The sequence below is a fragment of the Argopecten irradians genome, chromosome 12 (genome assembly GCF_041381155.1).
Source record: "Argopecten irradians isolate NY chromosome 12, Ai_NY, whole genome shotgun sequence".
NCBI classification, from domain to species: Eukaryota; Metazoa; Mollusca; class Bivalvia; order Pectinida; family Pectinidae; genus Argopecten; species Argopecten irradians.
Window position 1 is genome coordinate 41431453 of NC_091145.1, and position 21919 is coordinate 41453371.

The window sequence follows — 21919 nt, forward strand, 5'->3', positions numbered from 1 at the left end:
AGGATTTTGTCAAGACTCGACTGAAAACAATACAAAATCACCAAGTCTGTCTTTAATTCATACGCGAACAACCTGGTCCAACCAGTCAAACCGTATTAAACTATGGAAGGCCGTTTCAGGATAAAATACCAAAACTACTTAAGTGTCTTTTTTTACCACTTAAGTACTTAATGACTTTTAGGTCATTATGTGTTGTGTTTACTTAAGTATTGTTTAGTTTTACTTAAGTGTAACTTTGGTTCTTGTTACTTAAGTACATTTTACATAATCGTCTAGAAAACACCCACGAACCAACTCGCCCCGTGCAAAAGTAATGAGAAGCAGAAGTTGGTTGAATTGAATTGAATTGTTTCTGGGCACGATGAAGTTGGTTAAAACAATGAAGAACTTAAGTAGATACATTGTATGCTAAACTACTTAAGTACAAAAAACATATGTCTGTTTAGGGTTACATTTGCAAAAAAATATAGTCGATCGGTCAGGAGGATTCTTCTTTTAGTATCTGAGATCGAAATCCCGACTGGTTTTTTTCGTAGAAAAGTGTGAAAAAATTAGGGTCGGGGGTAAAACAAATAAGAGTCGGTCGGGTAACCATTACCAGACATATTTTTTTGGTTTGAAACACTTCAGTAGAAATGTTAAACTACTTAAGTAGACGTTGGTTAAAACACTTATGTAGATATGTTAAACAACTTAAGTAGAAGTTGATTGAAACAATAAAGTACTTAAGTAGAAATGTTAAACTACTTAAGTAGAAGTTGGTTAAAACAATGAAGTACTTAAGTAGATATGTTAAACTACTTAAGTAGAAGTTGGTTAAAACAATGAAGTACTTAAGTAGATATGTTAAACTACTTAAGTAGAAGTTGGTTAAAACAATGAAGTACTTAAGTAGATATGTTAAACTACTTAAGAAGAAGACGGTTAAAGCAATGAAGTACTTAAGTAGATATGTTAAACTACTTAAGTAGAAGTTGGATAAAACAATGAAGTACTTACACCCGGTCCACCCCAACTGCGAATGATAAATATTATGTTGTAACACAACGAGAAATTCTGTACCGTGTAGCGATAAACGCTAACACTCTACCGACACAACGTGGCTATTTTTAGACTCGAGTACTGTCGCCAAATCCACAGGTAAATCGCGGGGCGCTCTGGCTACATCAGCTATACCAAACACAATCGTAAATGTTACAAATACCGTAAAATCTTGTGTTACTTACACACCAGTGTACTTTGCACATGTATTTTTTCTTATGGCTTTAAATACTGAAAAAAATCTACTATCGGTATATTTTGCGCATTCAAATTTTGGGGAAAACGATGTCCGGGGAACCACAAATTCAGTGTTATAAAGGTGGTAATTTCATTGCAAAACATTCACAATAAATGCTTGACAACTTGCACAAAAAGTGTTGTATTTAGAAGAAATAACATAATATAATTGCACTGTGCTTGTTTTCTTTTATTGGCCACCGTAACTGAAACAGTGAAATATATCTTGCAGAACATGTCAAAAACATTGGCAGTCCGCCGTATTCGATCCGTACACATGTCAATGTCTGGAGATATTACACATGAATAGTTATCAGAACTATTTGAAAATATTATAATTTAGTTACTTTAATATTGCCACAATAAGTTTTAAGTGTGTTTGAGATCATTAACAAACTTTAAAGAGCATTCCGATAGCATTTACGTTGGCTTGCAATAATCACATCGTGAGTGAACTCACTATCTGTACGGCACCAGATCCAAGCTGATGGCTAATTATATATAACAGTACGGTTAAAATGCCACTAACCTTCTAGCTTGTCAGTTTTGCTGTAATAATATTACAAACCACTTATTGAAAATCCTAAATATAGGACTGGACAGTTTAGGACTCGTCTTATAAATCCCACGTGTGTTTTGACTTTTTGCACACGGCCTGCAGCCGGGACATGTTATGGCGGTTCCCTACGTAATGAGCATAGCTAGATCTATAAGGAGTTTCATATGCAGTTTTACTAGAAATGTGAAGATTTGTTAAAATATCTAAAATAAAGAAATACTAGTCAAGTGAATTTTTATGCAATTTGAAGAATATTTGTTTTGTTTTTAAGTAGATACAGACGCATTGTTGATGATATATAGATCGGTTAAGCTAACTAGCCATTCAGTTTCGTTAAGCTGGATGAGAGGTCCGAGCGTAGCATCCAGTACCAGTTTACCTGTGGATTTGGCGACAGTACTGGAGTCTATAAATAACTACACTCATTCAATACATCGATACAAGTCAGCGGTAGAGCGGTAGGGGTTTATATGGACCGGGTGTAAGTAGATATTGTAACGAAATTGGTTCCGTGTCGAAGTCTCCAACAGGTTCCTGAGGTAGCGTTATACGTGGTCGGCTTGACTGTATCCAATTTTCGTAGGGTTTATTACGTTTGTGATCACAGATCACATTCAGTGATCCCTCAAGTCCTTTATAACTAACGCCTTTAACTATAAGAACTACTCAAAGACAGATATTAAATTCACGGTTTATTATTTCTACCCATGAGAAATAGCAATTAACAATTTAACAAGTATAACAATCGAATAATGAATAATTTACAATGAGTATACAATGTAATACAGAAGATGATTACAAATGGTTTGATAAATTACAATGTACAACTACACATGTTCCAATTTCCCTCAATCACTCTCTATTGGACTCCATGTTCTCAACAGGTACTTAATAATTAATGAATACTGCATGTACAGATATAGATGACTATCAACTAGTCTAATTTACAGGTTCCCTTTTAGAACTATAAATATTCACAATATTTACATAAGAGAACTTTATATATATTACAGATATAATAACAAGTGTAGAATGTCACCTGTTAGCAATACGTAGTAAGACCAAATATCTACGTATTGATCTAAATATAAACACAACTTATTTACAAGACTAGATACCCTTGTATATTAAATACATGTAATACTACAGTCCGACTATTAATGCTGTAGTAGCGTAATTAAATTATGCTGTTATATATAGATTAATGTCTTATAGAAAGACTAGCAAATGTAGAAGGCCATTTGCTATTAATACGTAAAGATTCCAAATATTTACGTATAATCCTATATATAAATCTAAAATGTCAATAGCAAATGTAGAATGCCATTTGCTAGTAATACGTAGAGATTCCAATTATCTACGTATTAACCCTATATATACATTTAGCAAGTTAATAGCAAATGTAGAATACCATTTGCTAGTAATACGTAGAGATTCCAATTATCTACATATTAATCCTATAGATAAATTTAGCAAGTTAATAGCAAATGTAGAATACCATTTGCTAGTAATACGTAGAGATTCCAAATTATCTACGTATTTATCTAAATATATAACTTGCCGCTTTACAATATTTGTATAAGAGTTATTTCCCTTTACCTTTCACTATCTATGTGTAGAAGTATAGTAGGCAGACGAGGAGGCGCAGTGATATGAGATTTGTCAATAGGACAAGGATGAAATTATGAAATGCGCTTAACGTCACCGTACCACATTTGGTACAAATTTGACATATTTTTTGCGATATTTTTAATATGCATTCCTTGTGATTCAATGTTTGTCAGTTTCTGACAAGGACTGCCTCTGGGGTGTACGTCCACAATAAAAAAAATTATCGTCGTAACTGCAAGCTAAAAATAGGCTTCGCTCCGAAAATACAACGACAGGTCAGGGCTATCGATCTTGCCAGTTTGATTGGTCGATAGTTACCGGAAGGGCACTCCCGAGCGGGCACTGGCGAGATTAATCAAGATGTCGTCTGCGAGGCCCCGTCTGTGGTAAACATCAGGATTCCTGATTGCCGTTTCTGTGCGTTCTGCCATGCTTGATTTACATTATACAATGTGAACTTATGATGAATATTATACGTAGTTGATAACCACAGTATTATGAAAATGTTGATATTATTTGTTGACGATTTTTACCACCAGTACAATGGCAACTGGTCGCTTTTTAGATAAACTTACGTTTTCAATCAAGACAAAAATTGCTTTGTCTAATATAAATTTATGTCGTGACAAGTATTATAATTATTTAAAACCTGGTCAAATTCAATGTATTAATCAAGTACTATCAAATTCCAATGATGTCATTTGTGTATTACCAACGGGATATGGAAAATCTCTCATTTTTGAAATTCTACAAAAAATAACAAATTCTAGTATTATTTTGATCAATCCGTTAAACTCCATCATCAGTGAACAAGTTCAAAGATATTCAAATTCTTCTTCTTCTTCTTTGGTGAGTCACCAGCCGTCAATAGTGACGATTTTAGGTGAGTGATTGGCTCAGTGGCGTGGGGGAAGGGGTTATATACAGTGCTTTTTTTTTTTTTTTTTTTTTTTTTTTTGGTGCTGGAATAGATAAAAGTAGATAGGTTAAAATCATGATAAAAAATGAGGTGTTTATTTGTGAGTGGGGGCTTCAAGGGCTACGTTGTTTATGTTTGCCTTGAAGCCCTCCAGTGTAGTGTTTTGTACTGTTGCCACAGGGAGGAGATTCCAGTATGTGATGGTGTGTGGGAAAAAGGAGTACTTAAATGTATCCTTTGTGGCGGCGATGTGTCTGTATGCATAGGGATGTGTGTGTCTAGTGCGGGTGTCTACAGGTGTTAGGTATTGTTCTGGGTTGATGGCAACGAGATGGTGTGTGATTTTGTATAGGAGGATGAGTCGAGATTGTAGACGGCGTGTTTGTAGTGTTGGCCATTGGAGTGTGTATAACATGTCTGAGACTGAAGAAGTGTTATGATACCTGTTTTGTACATATCTTGCTGCTCTGCGTTGAGTTTTTTCTATTTGTTGTATTTGGCCAGTATTGTGTGGGTCCCAGATAGAGGAGCAGTACTCAAGTTTGGGTCTAACAAGTGCTTTATATGCGTGTTCTTTAATGTGTGGTGAATTGATTGTGAGGTTTCGTTTTAGGAAACCTAGTGTTCTGTTTGCATTTGCGGTGATGTTGTTTATGTGTTTGTCCCATTGGAGGTTGTTTTGCAGCGTGAGGCCTAAGTATTTACTGTGTTTGACGTGTTCAAGTGAGTGGTTATGGAGAGTGTAGTTGTGGTGGATTTTGTTGCGTTTGGTGGTAGTGGAGATGACGTTGCACTTGTCGGGGTGAAATTGCATTAGCCAGTCGTGTTCCCATTGTCCTGCATTGTCAAGGTCGTGTTGTAGTTTCTGTGTGTCTTCTTGTTTGTGTATGGTCTTGTAAATGATACTATCGTCTGCGAAAAGTCTAAGGGTGCTGTGTTTCTACTGTTTCATGTATTCATGTAGGTCGTTGATATATATTAAGAAAAGTATGGGGCCCAGACAGGTTCCTTGAAGGACTCTGGATGTTACTGGTATTTTGTGTGAGTGTTTGCCCTCGAGTATTACTGTCTGGGTGCGATGTGAAAGAAAATCTGTTATCCATGCATGTGTGTTACCTGTGATGCCGTAGTATTTGAGTTTGTACTGAAGGCGTTTGTGTGGTACTTTGTCAAAGGCTTTTGCAAAGTCCATGATTATGATGTCTGTCTGCGTGTTGTTGTTGTGGTTTTGTGTGAGGTCGTGTATGAACGTGGCCAGTTGGGTTTCGCACGATCTGGAAGGTCTAAAGCCGTGTTGTTTGTCGTAAAGTATGTTGTTGTTTTCCAGATGTGACATGGTGGCGCTGGTGATTATATGTTCCATTAATTTGCATGTGATGCATGTGAGTGATATTGGTCTGTAGTTTGCGGGATTGTATTTGTCGCCTTTTTTGTAAATGGGATTGACATTTGCGTGTTTCCAGTCGTGGGGAAGTGTTCCTGTGGTGAGTGAGCATGTAAATATTTTTGTAAGGATTGGAGCCGTGATGTCTTTGAGTTCTTTCAATATTCTGCCATGGATGTTGTCGGGGCCAGTTGCTTTATGCGGGTTTATATTGTTCAGTAGTTTGTGTATGCCCTGTTGTGTTATGTGGATGTCTGGCATAATTGGGTGTGGTGAAGGTCCTTTGTCAGGTATGGTTGTATTCTGTTCTTGTGTGAAAGCAGACTGGAATTGTTGGTTTAAGATGTTGGCTTTGTCAGTTGTGTCCGTCAATAGATGTCCGTCTTTCCGTAGGGCTGTGATGTCAGAGTTCTCTTTCTTAGTTGTTTTTATGTACGAGAAAAGTTTTTTGGGATTGTGTTTTTTGTCAGGGTGTGAGGATCGAGGTTCGTCTATTGGTATGTCTGTTATCATTTTTTCTAGGTAGTTGAGGTATGCGTTTCTGGTTTGTTTTTGTAGTTCTGATTTTGTTGCTTTATATTTATGTTTGATTTCTGGATTGGATTTATGCTGTTTGTGTAAGCGTTTGGATTTGTTTATGAGTTGGCGAATGGGGCGGGTTATCCAAGGGAGTTTGGATTTGTGTGTGATGTGCTTGGTGGGTATGTTTTTGTCTATGGATTTGTTTAGTGTTGTTTTGAAGGAGTGCCAGATCTCCTCTATGTTGTCGTTTGATCGTTCGTCCAGTTGTGTATTTAATTGTTCAAGGTCAGTCTTTATGTTGTCCCAGTTGGCTTTATTGTAGATGAGGATGTCTCTAGGTGGTCTTCTGATCTTTTTTAGTCGGACGTCAATTTCGGTGTAAACTATGTCGTGGTCTGATTTTCCTAGTGGTGGTAATATTTCTTGTTTGTTGATGATGGATGGCCTATTGGTTAGTGTAAGGTCTAATATGTGTTCGCCACGAGTGGGGGAAGCTGTCGTTTGAGTGAGAGACTTGTCATTGATGATGTTAAGTAGGTGCTGGTGTAGCTTAGGTTGTGGTGTGCTTGGGATGGTGGTGTTGGTGTGCCAGTCTATATGGGGTAGGTTGAAGTCTCCACTGATGTATGTTATTGTGTTATTGTTTTGGCCTATTCTATTTATGGAGTCTTCGAGGTGTTCGATTGATTTTCCTTTGTCTGAGGGTGGTCTGTAGTATGCGCCTACTGTTAGGTTATGTGAATTTGTCATGTTGATGTTAATATATATAGATTCGTTGTCTGTGTCTAGTTCTTTTGCATGTTCTGAGTGGTATGCATTTGTTACTGCTATCAGAACTCCACCGTGGCTTTGTCCTTTTTTGTTTGGAGTTCTGTCTTTCCTGTATGTTGTGTAGGAGTGTGATGGGAAATATTCGTGGGATGGGATGTTATTGTTGAGCCATGTTTCTGTACCTATTACTATGTCCGGTTTGAGTGTGTGAAGCAGGTGTTCCAGTTCGGGTTTTTTATTGGAGATGGATTGGAAATTAATGGTAGCTATCCTAGTGGGTTTGATGAATCTGTTGTTTGTGTTGGGCGAGGTGGTTTGTTTTTTTGGTGAGGAGGATGCTTTGGGAGGACCGGGACTTTTAGGGTCATCACTACTGGAGAGGGTGCTTGTGTCATGTAGGTGTGAAAATTTGTTTGAGATATCAGTTGGGGATGTATCAAAGAGTGTGGAGGAGAAATTTGGAAGACCACAGTTTAGGCAATCCCAGGTTACACCACTGTGATCCAAGTGCTTGAGTTGGGATTTATTTATCCCTTGGCAGTCAACATGGTACCAAACGTTGCAGGTGTCGCAACACACTGCATTTGATTTCCATGTCACTGCCTTCGAGCATGTGCCACAGGGGTATCTGGGAGTCCTCGGACCGGGGTTTAGTTCAGTATCAGAAGCAATGGAGAGAAGAAGGATGAAAAGATAATTACTACTGGCTCTGTGTATATGTCCAGACATTCACTCAAGACTCCAGGATCATGAAGAACTACGTCAATTTTGCCACCATAATTATACATTTTATATTGGACATCCAGAACATTTTTTAAATGACCATGTGTTTCGTCTTTTTCGGACTGCGGAGGTGCAGCAAAGTATTAAGTATATAATTGTTGATGAGGCACATTGCATACATCTTTGGGGAGATGAATTCCGTAAGGACTTTATCAACATTCAAAAATTAAGAGCAGTCTTTCCAAGTGGTAAGTTAAATGCATACAAACTCACTGTGTATATCGATATCGTATATCGGTATTTATCATGGTCAGATAAAGAACATGTACATGCATACATGTATGACTATAATATCAGAAAGCATGCACAACACTGTCAATTGCACTCTATCTTTAGAGGTCTGCCACTTCAATGGAAAGAAAAAGAGCAAAGACAGAGGTAAAATACTGACAAAAAGTATTGTTTATTTATAATAATTAAGTTTTTAGAACAACAAAAAGTCACTTCAGATGCATTATAATTTAATATATTTAGATACATGCATAGATGCAAAGAGTTTGCAATATCAGAAAGACTGTATCCTTAATTAAAACTTTTACAGACATACAGTTGATACAATTAAAATATATATATATTCACATTTTATGCAGTGTTTTTACCAATAGAATTTACTATACAAATGACCATTATAATCAATGATACTCTCAACACTTTCTCACTTGTGTAACTAAGTACATGTAATGTAATTATATCTACATCCTTACATTAATACATGTATACATATTGTACAATTTCCTATGATTATATTTACATAATTTATCATTGCTAAGTATTTTTATCTTATGTATATACAGCTTATTAATTTCTTATATTTTTTGATCATGTATGTGAACATGCTGCATTGCTTTCTGTCAGAATTATGATTGAATTAAAAATATGTCAAAGTTCCCAATGATTAATAATTGATCAATCTGTAACGAGATATAAAATCCTATTATTTCATTATAAAGGGTGACGTGATGTCTGGGATCAAATCCCTCTTAAGGGAGAGACCCTAATATCTCACACTTTATACAGATTATCAAATTAATGAGGGAACACTAATTATAATTATGATGACACGTTTTTGTTTTTAGCAAAAGTATTAGCACTGACTGGAACTGCTGGTAAAAAAACTATTGAATCAATTTCTTGCAATCTTTTGATGGACCAATTTGTTCTCATTAAATCCTCATTATGTAGAACAAACATTAAATTGAACTTTAAAAAGCGTCCCTCAAATAAGGACAATGAAAGTTCCTACCTGTCAATCATAAGGCCAATTATTCAAGAACTTTTGACTAATGACGAATTTCCAAAAACTGTTGTTTATTCAAAACTGAAGTGGTGTGGTTTTGCATATGAGGAATGTGTAAGGACAAATCCAGAGTTGAAACCCAAGGTAGCTCAGTTTCATTCACCATGTACATCTGATGTAAGTTGATTTAAAAATTACCTTAAACTTGAAATCAAACACTGTTTGCAAAGTATATTGATAACATGAAAGTCAAACAATTTGAAACTTAATTTTCACATGATTATTAATGCATAGTCTAATTCAAGTAAAGTGAAATTGAGGTCTTAAAAGGGAGAGGGACGATGACAGGGTCAAATACGGTATGCAAAGAAAAAAATATCATTACTATCTAAAGTATCTTTCAATTTTGGTGAACTTGATAAGTTAATATAAACATATTTATTATCTTCTTAGGTATAAATAAACAGATGTTTGATTACAAGGAATGTTATAGTTATTGCATTGATTTTACTTCACTTTGTTTTTACTTTTTTGTATTTCTGAATGAATTATCATAACATGTGGAGTCATGGATAGCAGAACTGGGGAAAAATTATGGCAAATACAGTATTTGTATAACTTAAATTGTCTTTAAAGGTTCATATGATATTGGAAAAAATTGTTTGATAAAAGTATAATCCTTGTTCAATATGATGATAAGATAAATTGCAGCTCATTCAAAATTGATGAGCTCACACATGTACAGGTTATATTCAAAATCAGTAATCATGTAAAGTTTCAATGTAACATTGCCTTTAGCTTAATTATAATGTGATCTTGAAATTGAACATGTGAAGTGTTTTAAGCCTAATAATCCTTTCAGAGTAGATATTATCATGTTAAGTTGTCTGATAGAATCTATATGTTTAGCAAATTGACTTGTTATTGTATTGGTAGATGAAAGATGATGTTTTGAAGAACTTCAGTAGCCCCAATGGAGAAATTCGTTTGTTGTTTGCCACAGAGGCATACAGCATGGGGACAGATGTGGAAGACATCAGGAGAATAATTCATTTAGGTGTACCTTCATCATTGGAAAGTAAGATATGTACAAATACTGTAACACAACATTTCACAGTCATTATTCACATGCTCAGCATTAATAAGAATAACAAAATCATTAGAATAATAAAGTAAAAGAAAACTACTTTGGTTTGCACACAACACATTATTTCTTTTTGGGAGGTCTCTCGTTAAGACCAATATTGACGTCATTATTTTGTGCATACAATTTACACTGTTTTTTTCTTTCTTGAAAAGTATGACGTTAATTACTCTCGCAAACACATGACACCACATGTACAATCAGTGCAAGTCTACCCTCAACTAAGTAATCCTGACATTTAAGCATTATTCTCAATTTCTTACTTTAATTAATATCTTGTGGTTTTGTGAAGTCATAGACAGAAAATAGAAGGGAGTCATCGACTTTTATATATGTTCTTAGATCCATTGGATTTTGTTTCTCTACATATAATTCATTTTTTAACAATATGTATTTACAGAAACTAATATTTTGAAAAATGTATTTACACTTCACAGCATATCTAACAAGAAGTAGGACGAGCAGGCAGAGATGGGCAAATGGCTGAGGCAATTACATATTTTAACAATAGTGATATTGCTACAAATGTACCAATTGACCAAGCAGTTAGGGATATCTGCTCTACGAAGTTATGTCGATGGGAATTCCTGTGTTCCTACTTTGACTGCAATAAGGATGATTACCCTCACCTCCATAACTGCTGTGACACCTGTAGCGGACACTGCCAGTGCAGTGAATGTTTTGTGTCAGATATTGACTACATGTATATGTTTGATAACTCTGAATTACTAACAGATGAGATCTGTGTTAATGCAGATATTGCTAGTATAATATACAATACCCTGTTGGGATATTTCTCAGAGGAGAATGCAGTCTACAAAGTGCCAAATCCACCTTTCTATACCGGATTAACAACAGAATTAGCTGCATTAGTTGCAAACAAATACCCCGTTTATGATACCAAACACTCTGTTTTATGTAAGGCAAACCATTTAAGTGAAAGGTATGCAGATAACATTGCAAGTATCGTAAAACATGTGAGCAGTGTTGGTCCAAAATAATAATACCGGGTATTTACATTTACAGTGCAGCGAAATGAGTGCAGATGGTCAAACCAAGAAGCTTCATTTACTACTTTTAGAGTGACTTCTTCAGACATGTTTTCAACTGAACATATTTATAAAGTACATGTATTTAAACAATAATTATTACAGTGCACACATTCTGTGCTGTTGCTAATATCTGTAAAAACATCATACATACTTCTCATGTCTTTTAAATGATTTTCACAGCTAATTCATCAAAACATGTGGTTTTCAATTCATCATTGAAGAAAAAAATTATAACAACTTGTTAATTGGTTGCTAAAGAGTGTTTGCATCCATCTTAACCTTAGATATTTAATTTTAACTGGAGCACAGGAATATCATATGTACAATACTAAGTATTATCTTATTTAATTTCCTAATTCTGTAACAACTGCATGTGTCCTACTACTAATCCACTCATGAAAGTGATCAACATTTAGGTAGTCCAACATTGTTTTGGGCATCTTTATGAATGAATTGTGGTATCTTCCAGGTTGTTTCTGAAAGGGCTGTACCTGCTGCAAGTCCTTTACCAGAACCAGTTCGTCATCAAAATATGAACCCTTTTGGTGGTTTTTTGCCCTTTCTTTAACATTTGACTGAGAATCGTACCTTTCTGATAGTGATTTTAAGCATGACAGGCCTCTTGTGCGCATTGCGATGTTGCTTGCAGATTTGTTTGAGTACATATGTTTCATATGTTTCTTAATATCTTTGACAAGGTACTCCATCTGTAAATCCGCTGGAATATGTGAATGAGGTGCACCATTTGTGTTTACAAACAAAGAATGAACAACTTTTGTTGATTCATTCTCTGAGAGTAAACCCAGATGCTGCACCAAGAACCTATGGCACTCGAGTGCATATTTACTATTATTGCTTTTTGCCTTGAATATTGCCATACATTGTTTCATTACTCTTATGAGTCTGTCCCTATCAGGTAACTTGCATAAGTCTATAAGTTCCTTATAGACAAGACCCATTTCAATAACAACATTTGCATAATTGAAGACAGCATCTGGTACATGTATGTCTGGTGAAGTTGCCTGCTTTTTAATAATAGGCACATGGATAATTTTGCCCGAAGATAGTTCCAAGGTCACAAACTGTCCATCATCTAGAAGGAAATAGAATTTCTGATGGAATTGTATTCATGGATTTGATGGTAATTCTATTATATATCACTATTAATAGACTTCATAATTCAAACAATGAAAAATTAAGTTAAAAGCCATTCATTTTTTATCTTTATCTTAATATTAGATGAATTAATTATGGCAACATTCAAATAGTCAATATATCATATGTACATGTATATTTCATTTTGTTTCATTCATATATTTCATGAAAAATGTGTTTCTCACCAACGACATCTTTTGTTGTTGTTTGGCATTCCTTTGACAGTATTAGATCGTCAACAAGTTGACCAAACGTTGTAAAAACCCATCTTTTCTTCACCTGCAATATTGAAGAAAGTTTAAGCATTTAAGCAAGTTTGAATTTTCATTAATGGAGAATTATCTAGTGACAATGTAGAATAAGTTTATCTGATGATTTGCCTTGTCTTTAGCACACAATATTTGCTGACGACAGACTCCATGAATAAAATGATTGGGTCATTTTACCAATGTCAAACTTTGAATATTTTGATTTGATAAATAATACTTCAGATTTTAGAGTTGTTCTGTTACCAGAGTACTTCAGTACCCCAGAACTTTGATTTTATGTTGGATTTGTAACAGATTATTGATGCTGGATAATAAAGTCCTGCTGTCAGCGAGATCATACATCTATTTTTTCATCTCTTATCGTGGTGACAGTACAAGAGTTGTTATGATTACAAAATAAAGGAAGCCATGTACTTGTTTTGAATTACCTCATCGTTTTCAAACTTTGGAGGAACATGTTTCTTCAGTGGGGAATAGATGTCTTCCATTCCGAAGAAGTTTCGAACCATCTCGACTAAATGTGCATCAACAAAGCTGATGATGAAGTCTTTGTCTGCATCATAGGCCTTCCTTACATCCTCATCAAAGTTGGTTCTCATTAGGCGATCGACTTCACATTTCAGGGTACCAAGCTCCTTTGCACTGCTGGCTTTAAACAATATTTTGTTGAAGCATATTAGAAAATTCATCAAAAGATGAAACATTTCAAATGTGATCGGTGAAAGGTGATCAAAACGGGTAAAAGCATCCGCTGCACCGGCTCTCAAGCATTTTGCTCCTGAAAACCTTTCCCTCGTAAGTTGATCCCCACCTATCTGGACTTTGGCCATTGGCTTGCCACTACTTGTAAAGGCTTCTTGTAGACTCTTTTCATAACTATCCAGGATAGACACCACCTAATAAAAGAAGACACTATGAAAGAATTTACCACTTTAATTTGTATGAATAGAAAGTTATAATATAACATGATTGATTTTTCTATGATAAAAATAAACAATTTTCCATGTTTTTTTTGATAAATTCAAACCCTGAAGTGCAATTTCTTTTACTGATATAACAATTTAAATATTAGGTTTTTTTTTATAAAAAAGAGTGTTCTAAATAATTATAAATAAAAACAAAGAATAGTTATCATTTTCAGCTTCAGATAACAAACCTCATCATATTTCTGTTCATTCTTATCTAGTGTTTCAAGGGGAACGACTTCTGTTTTGCAATAGTTCAACCGTTTTGTTGGTAAGTCGTCCGGAATCACATCTTCCATAAATGTCAAAGATGGCATAAATTTCACCGCGACCCTGGTGAAGAAGGAGGAAGAATTAAACTGTATGTACATGGCATTTTATTTGTAACTTACATTATTAAATCTAGATGAAGCTAAAATATTAATATGCATCTATCTTACTAAATTGAATAAAAAGTCGTTGTACACATTACTAAAGCTATAAGAATGCCATTTTTTACATATAGGGTGCAACATTATTTACATGTATGTTGACTGTACCTGGCAATGAGAATTGTGTAAACTTGTCTGATACTGCATAAATCATCTTCATTGACCAGAAAGTCTTGCACAGTTAGGCTATTTGGTTTGGGTTTTTGATCTGACAAGTGGGTGAAGTTAAAGTTGTTAATCAGTGCAGCACTTGCGAAGGCATGATGCATAACCTAAAAATTAACAAATGGTTGTTTTTTGGGTTTTTTTCTCTCTTCATTATGATAGTTACATTACACAGAAGTGGTTTCTTTTGTTTATAGTGTTGAATACAATGCATTATGTATAATAGATAAGTACATTATGCTTTTTAATAAATATCTTATTAACAATGGTGTACATATATATAATATCAAATACTTTGTGTTTATTAGAATTTATTAAATTGTTTTAAAATATTAATGTCACTCAAAAAGTTAATTTAATTGCAATTTTGTTTTTAATATTATTAATGTGTAATGAAAAAACAATTACTGCGTAATGCATAATGAAATGAATAGAAAAGTTGCAAGATATATGCAAGATACAGCAGTCTAAGGGAGACAATCTCAATTTGATGAATCAAGAGTTATTCCCCTTGACAGTATTCTTCTTGTAACTTGAAATTGATGAATGAGAGTCTCTAAAAAGACCTCTCTGTACAAACCCGAAAACTGAAGATATACCTTTGTCTTTCCTTCATTTGACTGATGCTGATTGGTGATTTTTACAGAAAAGTTGACATTATCGCCAACTAAACGGATGTGTTTGCCTGCTTGTAACGTCATGTAACCCAGACTGGCACACGTTTTTCTTATTTTTAAGCATCTATTTCTCAGTTTGCAATATAATTCCAATTTTTGTACCAATCTCATAAATAGAGCCTATCATCTGTCTGTTGGTCTATGTATGGAATTCTTCCTGCACGTGTTTCCATAAATAGCATCCTTGGATACAGGTCTGGAGCGCACCTGTTATCAACCAGGTGCGGGTACCCAGATTGGCACACCCAGGTAAAAACAGTGAGCATAGAAAAATATCGGGATATTTCAAATATAATTCGACTTTTATTGAAACTACAATACGAATATCAACAATTATTGCCATTGAACACTTTTCTCCATATGTATTTTTAGAATGATTTACGTCAAAATCAATGTTATCAATAGGCAGGTAAAATTTCATCTTTATGGTTATCACTTGCCTTTCTTACATGATTTTTACGACAATATTCATGCATATTTTGCCTTTTAAAGCTTTGTGTGTGTGGTACTGTTAAATAAACATATAAATGGTATAAGGGAGGTAACTCTTGGATTTATAAGTGCTATTCGAGCGCACCTTGGTTTCATTTCGCATGCCCACATTATCGCAGATGAAAATTTCCATACTAGAAAATCGACATCTATGGAGGATAAAACAGCTCTGAACTATGAAGCTACCAAATAACTGACAACTAAATTTATTAAATTTGTATTCTAGACATAGTTTATACCATTTCCCCGCTTTTTAGAGCAGACATTTGAGCGAAAAGAGGAAAACTAGAGTAATCGCACGGGGCAATATTTACAGTAACACTTGATTTCAGGTATTTTCTCAAGTTTATCGCTGTACAAAATTCCTCCTAGCAATGGTCATGTGGAAATATCACCATTAAAATATTTCATGATGATCAGGGAATAATTATAGCAACAGCTAAAAGAAAATTTCCAAAGTGAATTAAAACAAAAGCATTATTATCAAAAAGTGTGCCATTTTGGGTACCGTGCCAATTTGGGTAACATGACGTTATAGCCTCGACCAGTTTGGTATTGAAACTTCCTGCTCCAAATGTGTTAAGTACACCAAGGCTAGTTTGATAGCTCAGACACAAACCAATGGGTTGTAAGCGGTCATAAATCTGTGAGGTATGAGTATATTCTATCAACAATAACAATAAGTTGTATAATAATTGGTACATATGCCATTTATGCTTTGGCAACATAAATACAAAATAGACAAAAATTTATTAAGAAAATGGAAATAAAAATATTTCAGTCAAATTCATATATATCAATTATCATCATTATCAACAGTGACATATCAGGTGATAAGACTATATACCAGTGTGTCTTTGTACCTGCAATAATTTTGATAAAGATCATGATATATATATATATAGCAATTTAACAAAATTCTGAAAACTTTCTTCAAAGTTGTATTAAATTAAATTTATACACTAAACATGTCACTTAATTAATACGAAATTTAACAACTTTTAAATTACCTTTTGGTCTGCAATATTGTCAAATAGAAGCATGGAAATGATCCGTTGCACAGCTGAGAGCTCAGGTATCCTACCTTGACATATGATGGCATAAATCATGCCTAGTCTTGGCAACTTTGTCCTGAAAATGAAATTTGATTTTCTTTAAATTCCAGAAAGCTAATATTAATTCCATGAAAATCCACATGATCAGACTGATGTCTTTAATTCCAGTCTTTTTTTTTTTATTTTACTTTGTAAGTTTGTATTAAAGCATAAAAAATAATTGGTGGTTTTCAACATAATTGGTGGTGAACACATATACTATTAATTACCCTTATACTAAATGTTAAACCGAATACAGGCACTCTGGGCATTTGTTCTTAAATTATTTAATAATTAAATAACAGGTTATCTGTTTTACCTGATTTCAAATAGTCTATGCATTGATTCTGGTGGCATCATAGATGTAGCAACAAGTTTCATCAGAAGTGGAAGATGGTCAAATGCTTCATTCACGACTTCATCCCAGGAAAATTCCTTCAAGTTTGAAAATGACTTGGTCATCAGACTGCTCACAAAACCATGTTTCCTATTTCCCATCTGTGATAGTTCTTTCCTGTGGTGTTCAACAAGGAGATTCTCTATGGCATGGAATATAGTCTTATTCTGGATTATATACTCCACTAACATAGGAACTGATCCAGTGGAAACAATTCTCAAAAGGATTTGGCTTTCTTCTTGGGTCAGTTTCATAGGCTGGACATTATCAAGTTCTTGTTGAAACCTGAATATTTTCTGTGAACTGTTACAAAGTTCACTGAATGTTTTCTTGGGAAGAACGCTTCCTTCTGTATAGCAATGGTCATGTTCAGAGACATGGGGTATGTAGGAAATTTTGGAAACATGTTCAACATTAGAGGATCTTCTTTTGGTTGATGGTGTGGAACTTCTCTTGTAAGTATGATCTGAATATATTTGTGGTATCATGTCTGTTGAAGCTGATACTGATGATGTTGATGAAGAGCAAGTATGAACTGGAAGAGGTGAAAGAGTACAGTTGTCTGTTGATTTTTTGGGGAGAAGTTCTCGAAGTTTTTTTATGTTTGTGATTTCTTTCAAAGGGGTTGTATTCACAATTGTTTTGGTGGAAGTCGGGGAAACAGACTTGACTTTCAATGAAGAATGGGTATTGTGACATAGTTCTTTAAATGCTATTATATATCTATCAATAGTTTCGAGCCTTCTTTGACAGTTTCTGCAAATGTGACCTTCTGTAATGTTTATGTCGGCAATTTTCTTCAACAAAATTGAAATTTCATGTTTAATCCAGCGAATATTTTGATTATGCTGTCCACATGCACAACAATGGGAATTTTCCATATTGGATGTTACTATATAAGATGATCAAATGATTAACCTGAAAAAGTAAACACTGTAGAATTATCATACATGCATATAATGTGCACCACAGCTTGATTGATCACATAATGTAATAACCAATTTCTCCAGTTGTAATTATTTAATATAAATTGTAGACGAAAAAAGTCAGCCATATTTTAAATATTTCTGTACTCATGACACATTAATCTGTTTCTGTAAACATGCATATGCCTTTTAAGCTTTTGAGACTCATTATTATGTTGTGATTTACATGTAAAAGACTTGAAGAACTTGCAATATGGGATACAATGCCGATGTTAGAGGCTTTACATGTTGTAAAACATTGTTAAATCCATGGAAAGGGGATATTTATACAACTAAAACTCTTCTCCAGAAAAGAGGAGGGATGCTAATTATGGCAAATACGGTAATGTGGAACCTCAAACCTACAAAACACAATTCTATAGCCTAAGCCTTACATTTAATTTATAGATGAGTTTAAATTGCATGTACTGGTAACTGTCAATAATTTAGTGAATCATATATAGGTATATATTGGTCATGATCAGTGAATTTTAATGTTTCAGACAATGGTACTCTTCAGTCTAGTGATACATATGTAACCTAAATAGTTATAAAAACTCCAAATAAACCCATACAAGATTTGAATTTCCCTCATGAATTCGATAATCTGCATTTAAGTGTGAGATATAAGGGTCTCTCCCATAGGAGAGGGATTCGATCCCAGACATCACGCCACCCTTATTTCTTACAACGGGACCATATCTCTTCACAGATTAATCAATCATTCATTCATCATTGGGAATCTTGAAAAGATATGGGTGTAATATTTCATTACAATATTATTTTGTCAAAATGAATAATTGTAAAAATTGAAAAATAAAATTAAGCCTACAAAACAAATATATACTGTATTATTATTTATGAATATTAAGTCCTTGCACACTAATTTATTAATGGAAAACTCTATGTGATAATGTATTTACGTTTAGTTAGCAATGTTATCATCGAGTGTTGCAATGTTTATAAAACCAGAAACATATATAGATATGTATATATGTTTCTGATAAAACGCACAATTGCTCATATTACTATTGCATGTTATCAGTGATTTGTGAAGTGAATTATTCTGCTACATAAAATTAGAATTTAAGGTTCTTAACAATGTGTAAAGTCTATATATGACGCTAAAATTGTTCTGGGGAAAAAAATCATTAATGGACACTGCAAACTCCTTGTGTTATATATATGTATATGATATGGGTGTGCTGGAGATGCTGAGATATCGGTCTAAGGGAGATAACCTTAATTATTATGTTATGCAATATATTATGTAACTCTCCTCTCAGGAGGAGAGAAAAATGAGTTATGGGTGTGCTGGAGATGCTGAGATATCGGTCTAAGGGAGATAACCTTAATTATTATGTTATGCAATATATTATGTAACTCTCCTCTCAGGAGGAGAGAAAAATGAGTTGTGAATAAAAAATGGAAGCCGACATGCTGTGTTCATCATCGCTCATCAAGAAAACCATCATCTAACTAAACATATTCCATGACACTTGGTCGGTGCTCGGAGGAGGGCAGTGTATACGTAAGGAAGTAACTGATTTACGTTATGAAACATCATTTTTGTGGCGTATATATACATTAGCTACTGATCAAAAATCATATTTTAACCTGACATTCAAGTTCGCATATTAGTATCAACAAAGACAGGAAAAAACCCCGATAGAAAACCAGACACGTGTGTACAGTACGTACTTGTCTCCGTACGTCATTAGGTGTATGTGTGTGTGTGTGTTGTTCCTTCGTTAATCACGGATCCAGAAAATATAAATTATAGTTCAAAGAAGGCCTATATTTCAAATATGCCTATTTCTTTTGAAAAATATACTTGTATCGATAAGTTATTAATTGCTTACAAACCTTTTTCCATGGTTATGAATGTATCTAGTACGCTTAGTCATGTGCTCGTTGTTTACAAATACTTGCATGAGGGGAATTCCAAAACTCAAATGATTCGTTAAACGAATTGACCAATCAGAGCTCACTTGGTCAGGATCCTGACCAAAATGGCGGCCCTGACCTGTCTTAGTACTTATGAGCGCGGCCTAGCGGAGAGAATTGGTACTAAGGCAGGTAATCCAGTCTACCGGCCACAATCTTGGCAGCGGCGATTTGATTGGTCGATCAAATATGAAAGCAAAGGTCATCCTGACGTGACCCCAATAGGGATGTGGTTAGATGTTCATACGGAGTAGATAATGAACATCGAATTTTAATTAGATTGCGTTTAAGCTTAAACGTAACTCGGAACTAGACCAGAGTTCCGTTTAACCTCATGCTTGCATCCTTGATCAGCGAGCGGGGTTCTGTTTATTATTAATTCTTCTTATGATAAGATGCGTAATTACAAATGTAATCAATTAATTGTAATTGAAGCATTTATCATCGATAAACAGTGGAAATCTCTATAGCGTTGAGTTTTAAACGAAGCTGACACACAAACCTGAGTTTCGTTGAACCTTTTACTAAACTAGAAACCAAACCCGAGTTACGTGCAACAGCTCACCTGACCCGAAGGGCCGGTGAGCTTATGTTATACCGCGGCCTCCGGTTTCCGTTGTCAGTCCTTCGTCTGTCAACTTTTTCACAAAAATCTCTACTAGTCCTGAATTTCTTAATGAATTTTGACGAAAATTCGGCTGAAGCTTCCTTGTGTGAACGGTGGCCCTGGCTCCCAGGAGGCCTGAGGAGCGATGACTAGTAGTGGAAATATTGCAAATTCTTTAAAATCCATTTTCTTCTGTAGGAATGAAGAAAAGTTTTAATTTAGTCTAAAGCTTCATTGGAGAGATGTGGAACCATTTTTTTTTATAAACGGGGGGTCTGAACCCAAGGACGTCAGCCACACCATTTGCATAATTATGAATCCCCATCCAATAAAGATGCTACCATTGCAATATGACATATATCCCGTGCTTAGATTCAGAGAAGAAGTCTTTCATATGTACATTTGAGGTGTATCAATGTAAAACCACTCTTCAAGATATACAGTAATATTAAACATACGTTTAGAATGTAAACACGCTATCTGTCCAATCTTTGTAGCCTTGACAAAAATAAGATTTGTGAATCCCGTTACCCTACCGTACCTTATCTCGTATTTGACGAGAGTAACATAGAGTGGTATTCCTTCTTCTAAAATCTTTATGTAGCCATAAGAGGAAAATGACTGAGGAGGAAAGGGGATAAACTACTGTGGGACCCCATAAAGTATTACATTGTGAAAATTGGTTTTTCACAGAAAAATCTCAATTTCAGTTCAGCAATACGCTACCACAACTTTAGTATACGAAAGCGTCTTTTCGTAGTAGAGAGTCCGAAGCAAGTCAGCCTAGTCAAATGGCAAATTAACCCCCGAAGGAAAGGAATACAAAATGGATATACCTCCTTGTGAAAAGAGGTGCACCATTGTGAAACCTGCTCGTATACAGTTAAAAACCACAAATGTATATAATGTCTACTGAGGAGGAGCAGTCAGAGACTGAGTCACCACAACCGCACCCAAGGAAATCCGCCCATCTGATTGGGAGGACAGAGACAGTGAAGGTCAGTGAAAGCAGACTGACCACGTCAACCGGCAGATGATGTCATGGAACAAGGACCCATCGAGGAGAAACGACATGATAAGTGAGAATGGTAATGGCAGAGGTATCTCTAGCCCAACGAAGGCGCGAAGAGCGAATAGGCAATGCATATATATCACTCCTCCCGCGGCATCAGGCATGAGTAAGAAGGAACACAGTCTTAAACGTTACAAACATTATGGTGCCCCCATAACACGTGTTCTATGTTCCACTGTGGAGCTAACTACTGTACCATATGCCTGTCGAGACTGAACCCCCAAATCAAGGCAGACAAAGAAATGGAAGTTTCTACCTCTGGTCTACCATGAAAAGTACACTGGCAGTATCTGTGTATCTGTGCGATAGTCTGCAATACTACCAGGGACAGGATGACGCTCACTAGTCAACAAGAATAAGGAAACTCGCAAGCAGCTGGGCAGAGGCCATGACCGGATCAATGTTTCTGAAGATACACCACTC

The 21919-nt window shown here is 35.1% G+C and overlaps 3 protein-coding genes across 3 annotated transcripts; 1 reads left to right on the top strand and 2 right to left on the bottom strand.

Moving 5' to 3' along the window:
* Window positions 1-9941: 9941 nt before the first annotated feature.
* On the top strand, window positions 9942-11635 carry LOC138335864 (ATP-dependent DNA helicase RecQ-like). The gene is made up of 3 exons (XM_069285029.1): window positions 9942-10142; window positions 10419-10433; window positions 10662-11635. The coding sequence occupies exons 1-3, from the start codon at window positions 10001-10003 to the stop codon at window positions 11207-11209; spliced, it is 705 nt and encodes a 234-aa protein (XP_069141130.1). The 5' UTR covers window positions 9942-10000; the 3' UTR covers window positions 11210-11635.
* Window positions 11605-15414, bottom strand: LOC138305108 (uncharacterized). The gene is made up of 6 exons (XM_069245507.1): window positions 14845-15414; window positions 14189-14352; window positions 13841-13982; window positions 13113-13580; window positions 12601-12694; window positions 11605-12353 (listed from the first exon to the last, which is right to left on the bottom strand). Exons 1-6 carry the CDS (start codon window positions 15031-15033, stop codon window positions 11605-11607), a joined length of 1806 nt encoding a protein of 601 aa, XP_069101608.1. The 5' UTR covers window positions 15034-15414.
* Window positions 15415-15830: 416 nt separating this feature from the next.
* LOC138305109 (uncharacterized) lies at window positions 15831-19952 on the bottom strand. Its single transcript, XM_069245509.1, has 4 exons — window positions 19737-19952; window positions 16828-17823; window positions 16425-16545; window positions 15831-16058 (listed from the first exon to the last, which is right to left on the bottom strand). Exons 2-4 carry the CDS (start codon window positions 17784-17786, stop codon window positions 15831-15833), a joined length of 1308 nt encoding a protein of 435 aa, XP_069101610.1. The 5' UTR covers window positions 17787-17823; window positions 19737-19952.
* Between the last annotated feature and the right edge of the window lie 1967 nt (window positions 19953-21919).

What these genes read in the sequence shown, in the direction of transcription:
- LOC138335864 (XM_069285029.1), top strand. Translation starts at nt 10,001, where the DNA reads ATGAAAGATGATGTTTTGAAGAACTTCAGTAGCCCCAATGGAGAAATT.
- LOC138305108 (XM_069245507.1), bottom strand. Translation starts at nt 15,033, where the DNA reads ATGAGATTGGTACAAAAATTGGAATTATATTGCAAACTGAGAAATAGA. An exon ending in CAAAGTTTGAAAACGATGAG is followed by an intron (nt 12,695 to 13,112) that starts GTAATTCAAAAC and finishes TCAATATTGCAG; the next exon opens with GTGAAGAAAAGATGGGTTTT. An exon ending in AACAACAAAAGATGTCGTTG is followed by an intron (nt 12,354 to 12,600) that starts GTGAGAAACACA and finishes ATTTCCTTCTAG; the next exon opens with ATGATGGACAGTTTGTGACC.
- LOC138305109 (XM_069245509.1), bottom strand. Translation starts at nt 17,786, where the DNA reads ATGGAAAATTCCCATTGTTGTGCATGTGGACAGCATAATCAAAATATT. An exon ending in CATAGACTATTTGAAATCAG is followed by an intron (nt 16,546 to 16,827) that starts GTAAAACAGATA and finishes TTTCATTTTCAG; the next exon opens with GACAAAGTTGCCAAGACTAG. An exon ending in ACAATATTGCAGACCAAAAG is followed by an intron (nt 16,059 to 16,424) that starts GTAATTTAAAAG and finishes CATACCTCACAG; the next exon opens with ATTTATGACCGCTTACAACC.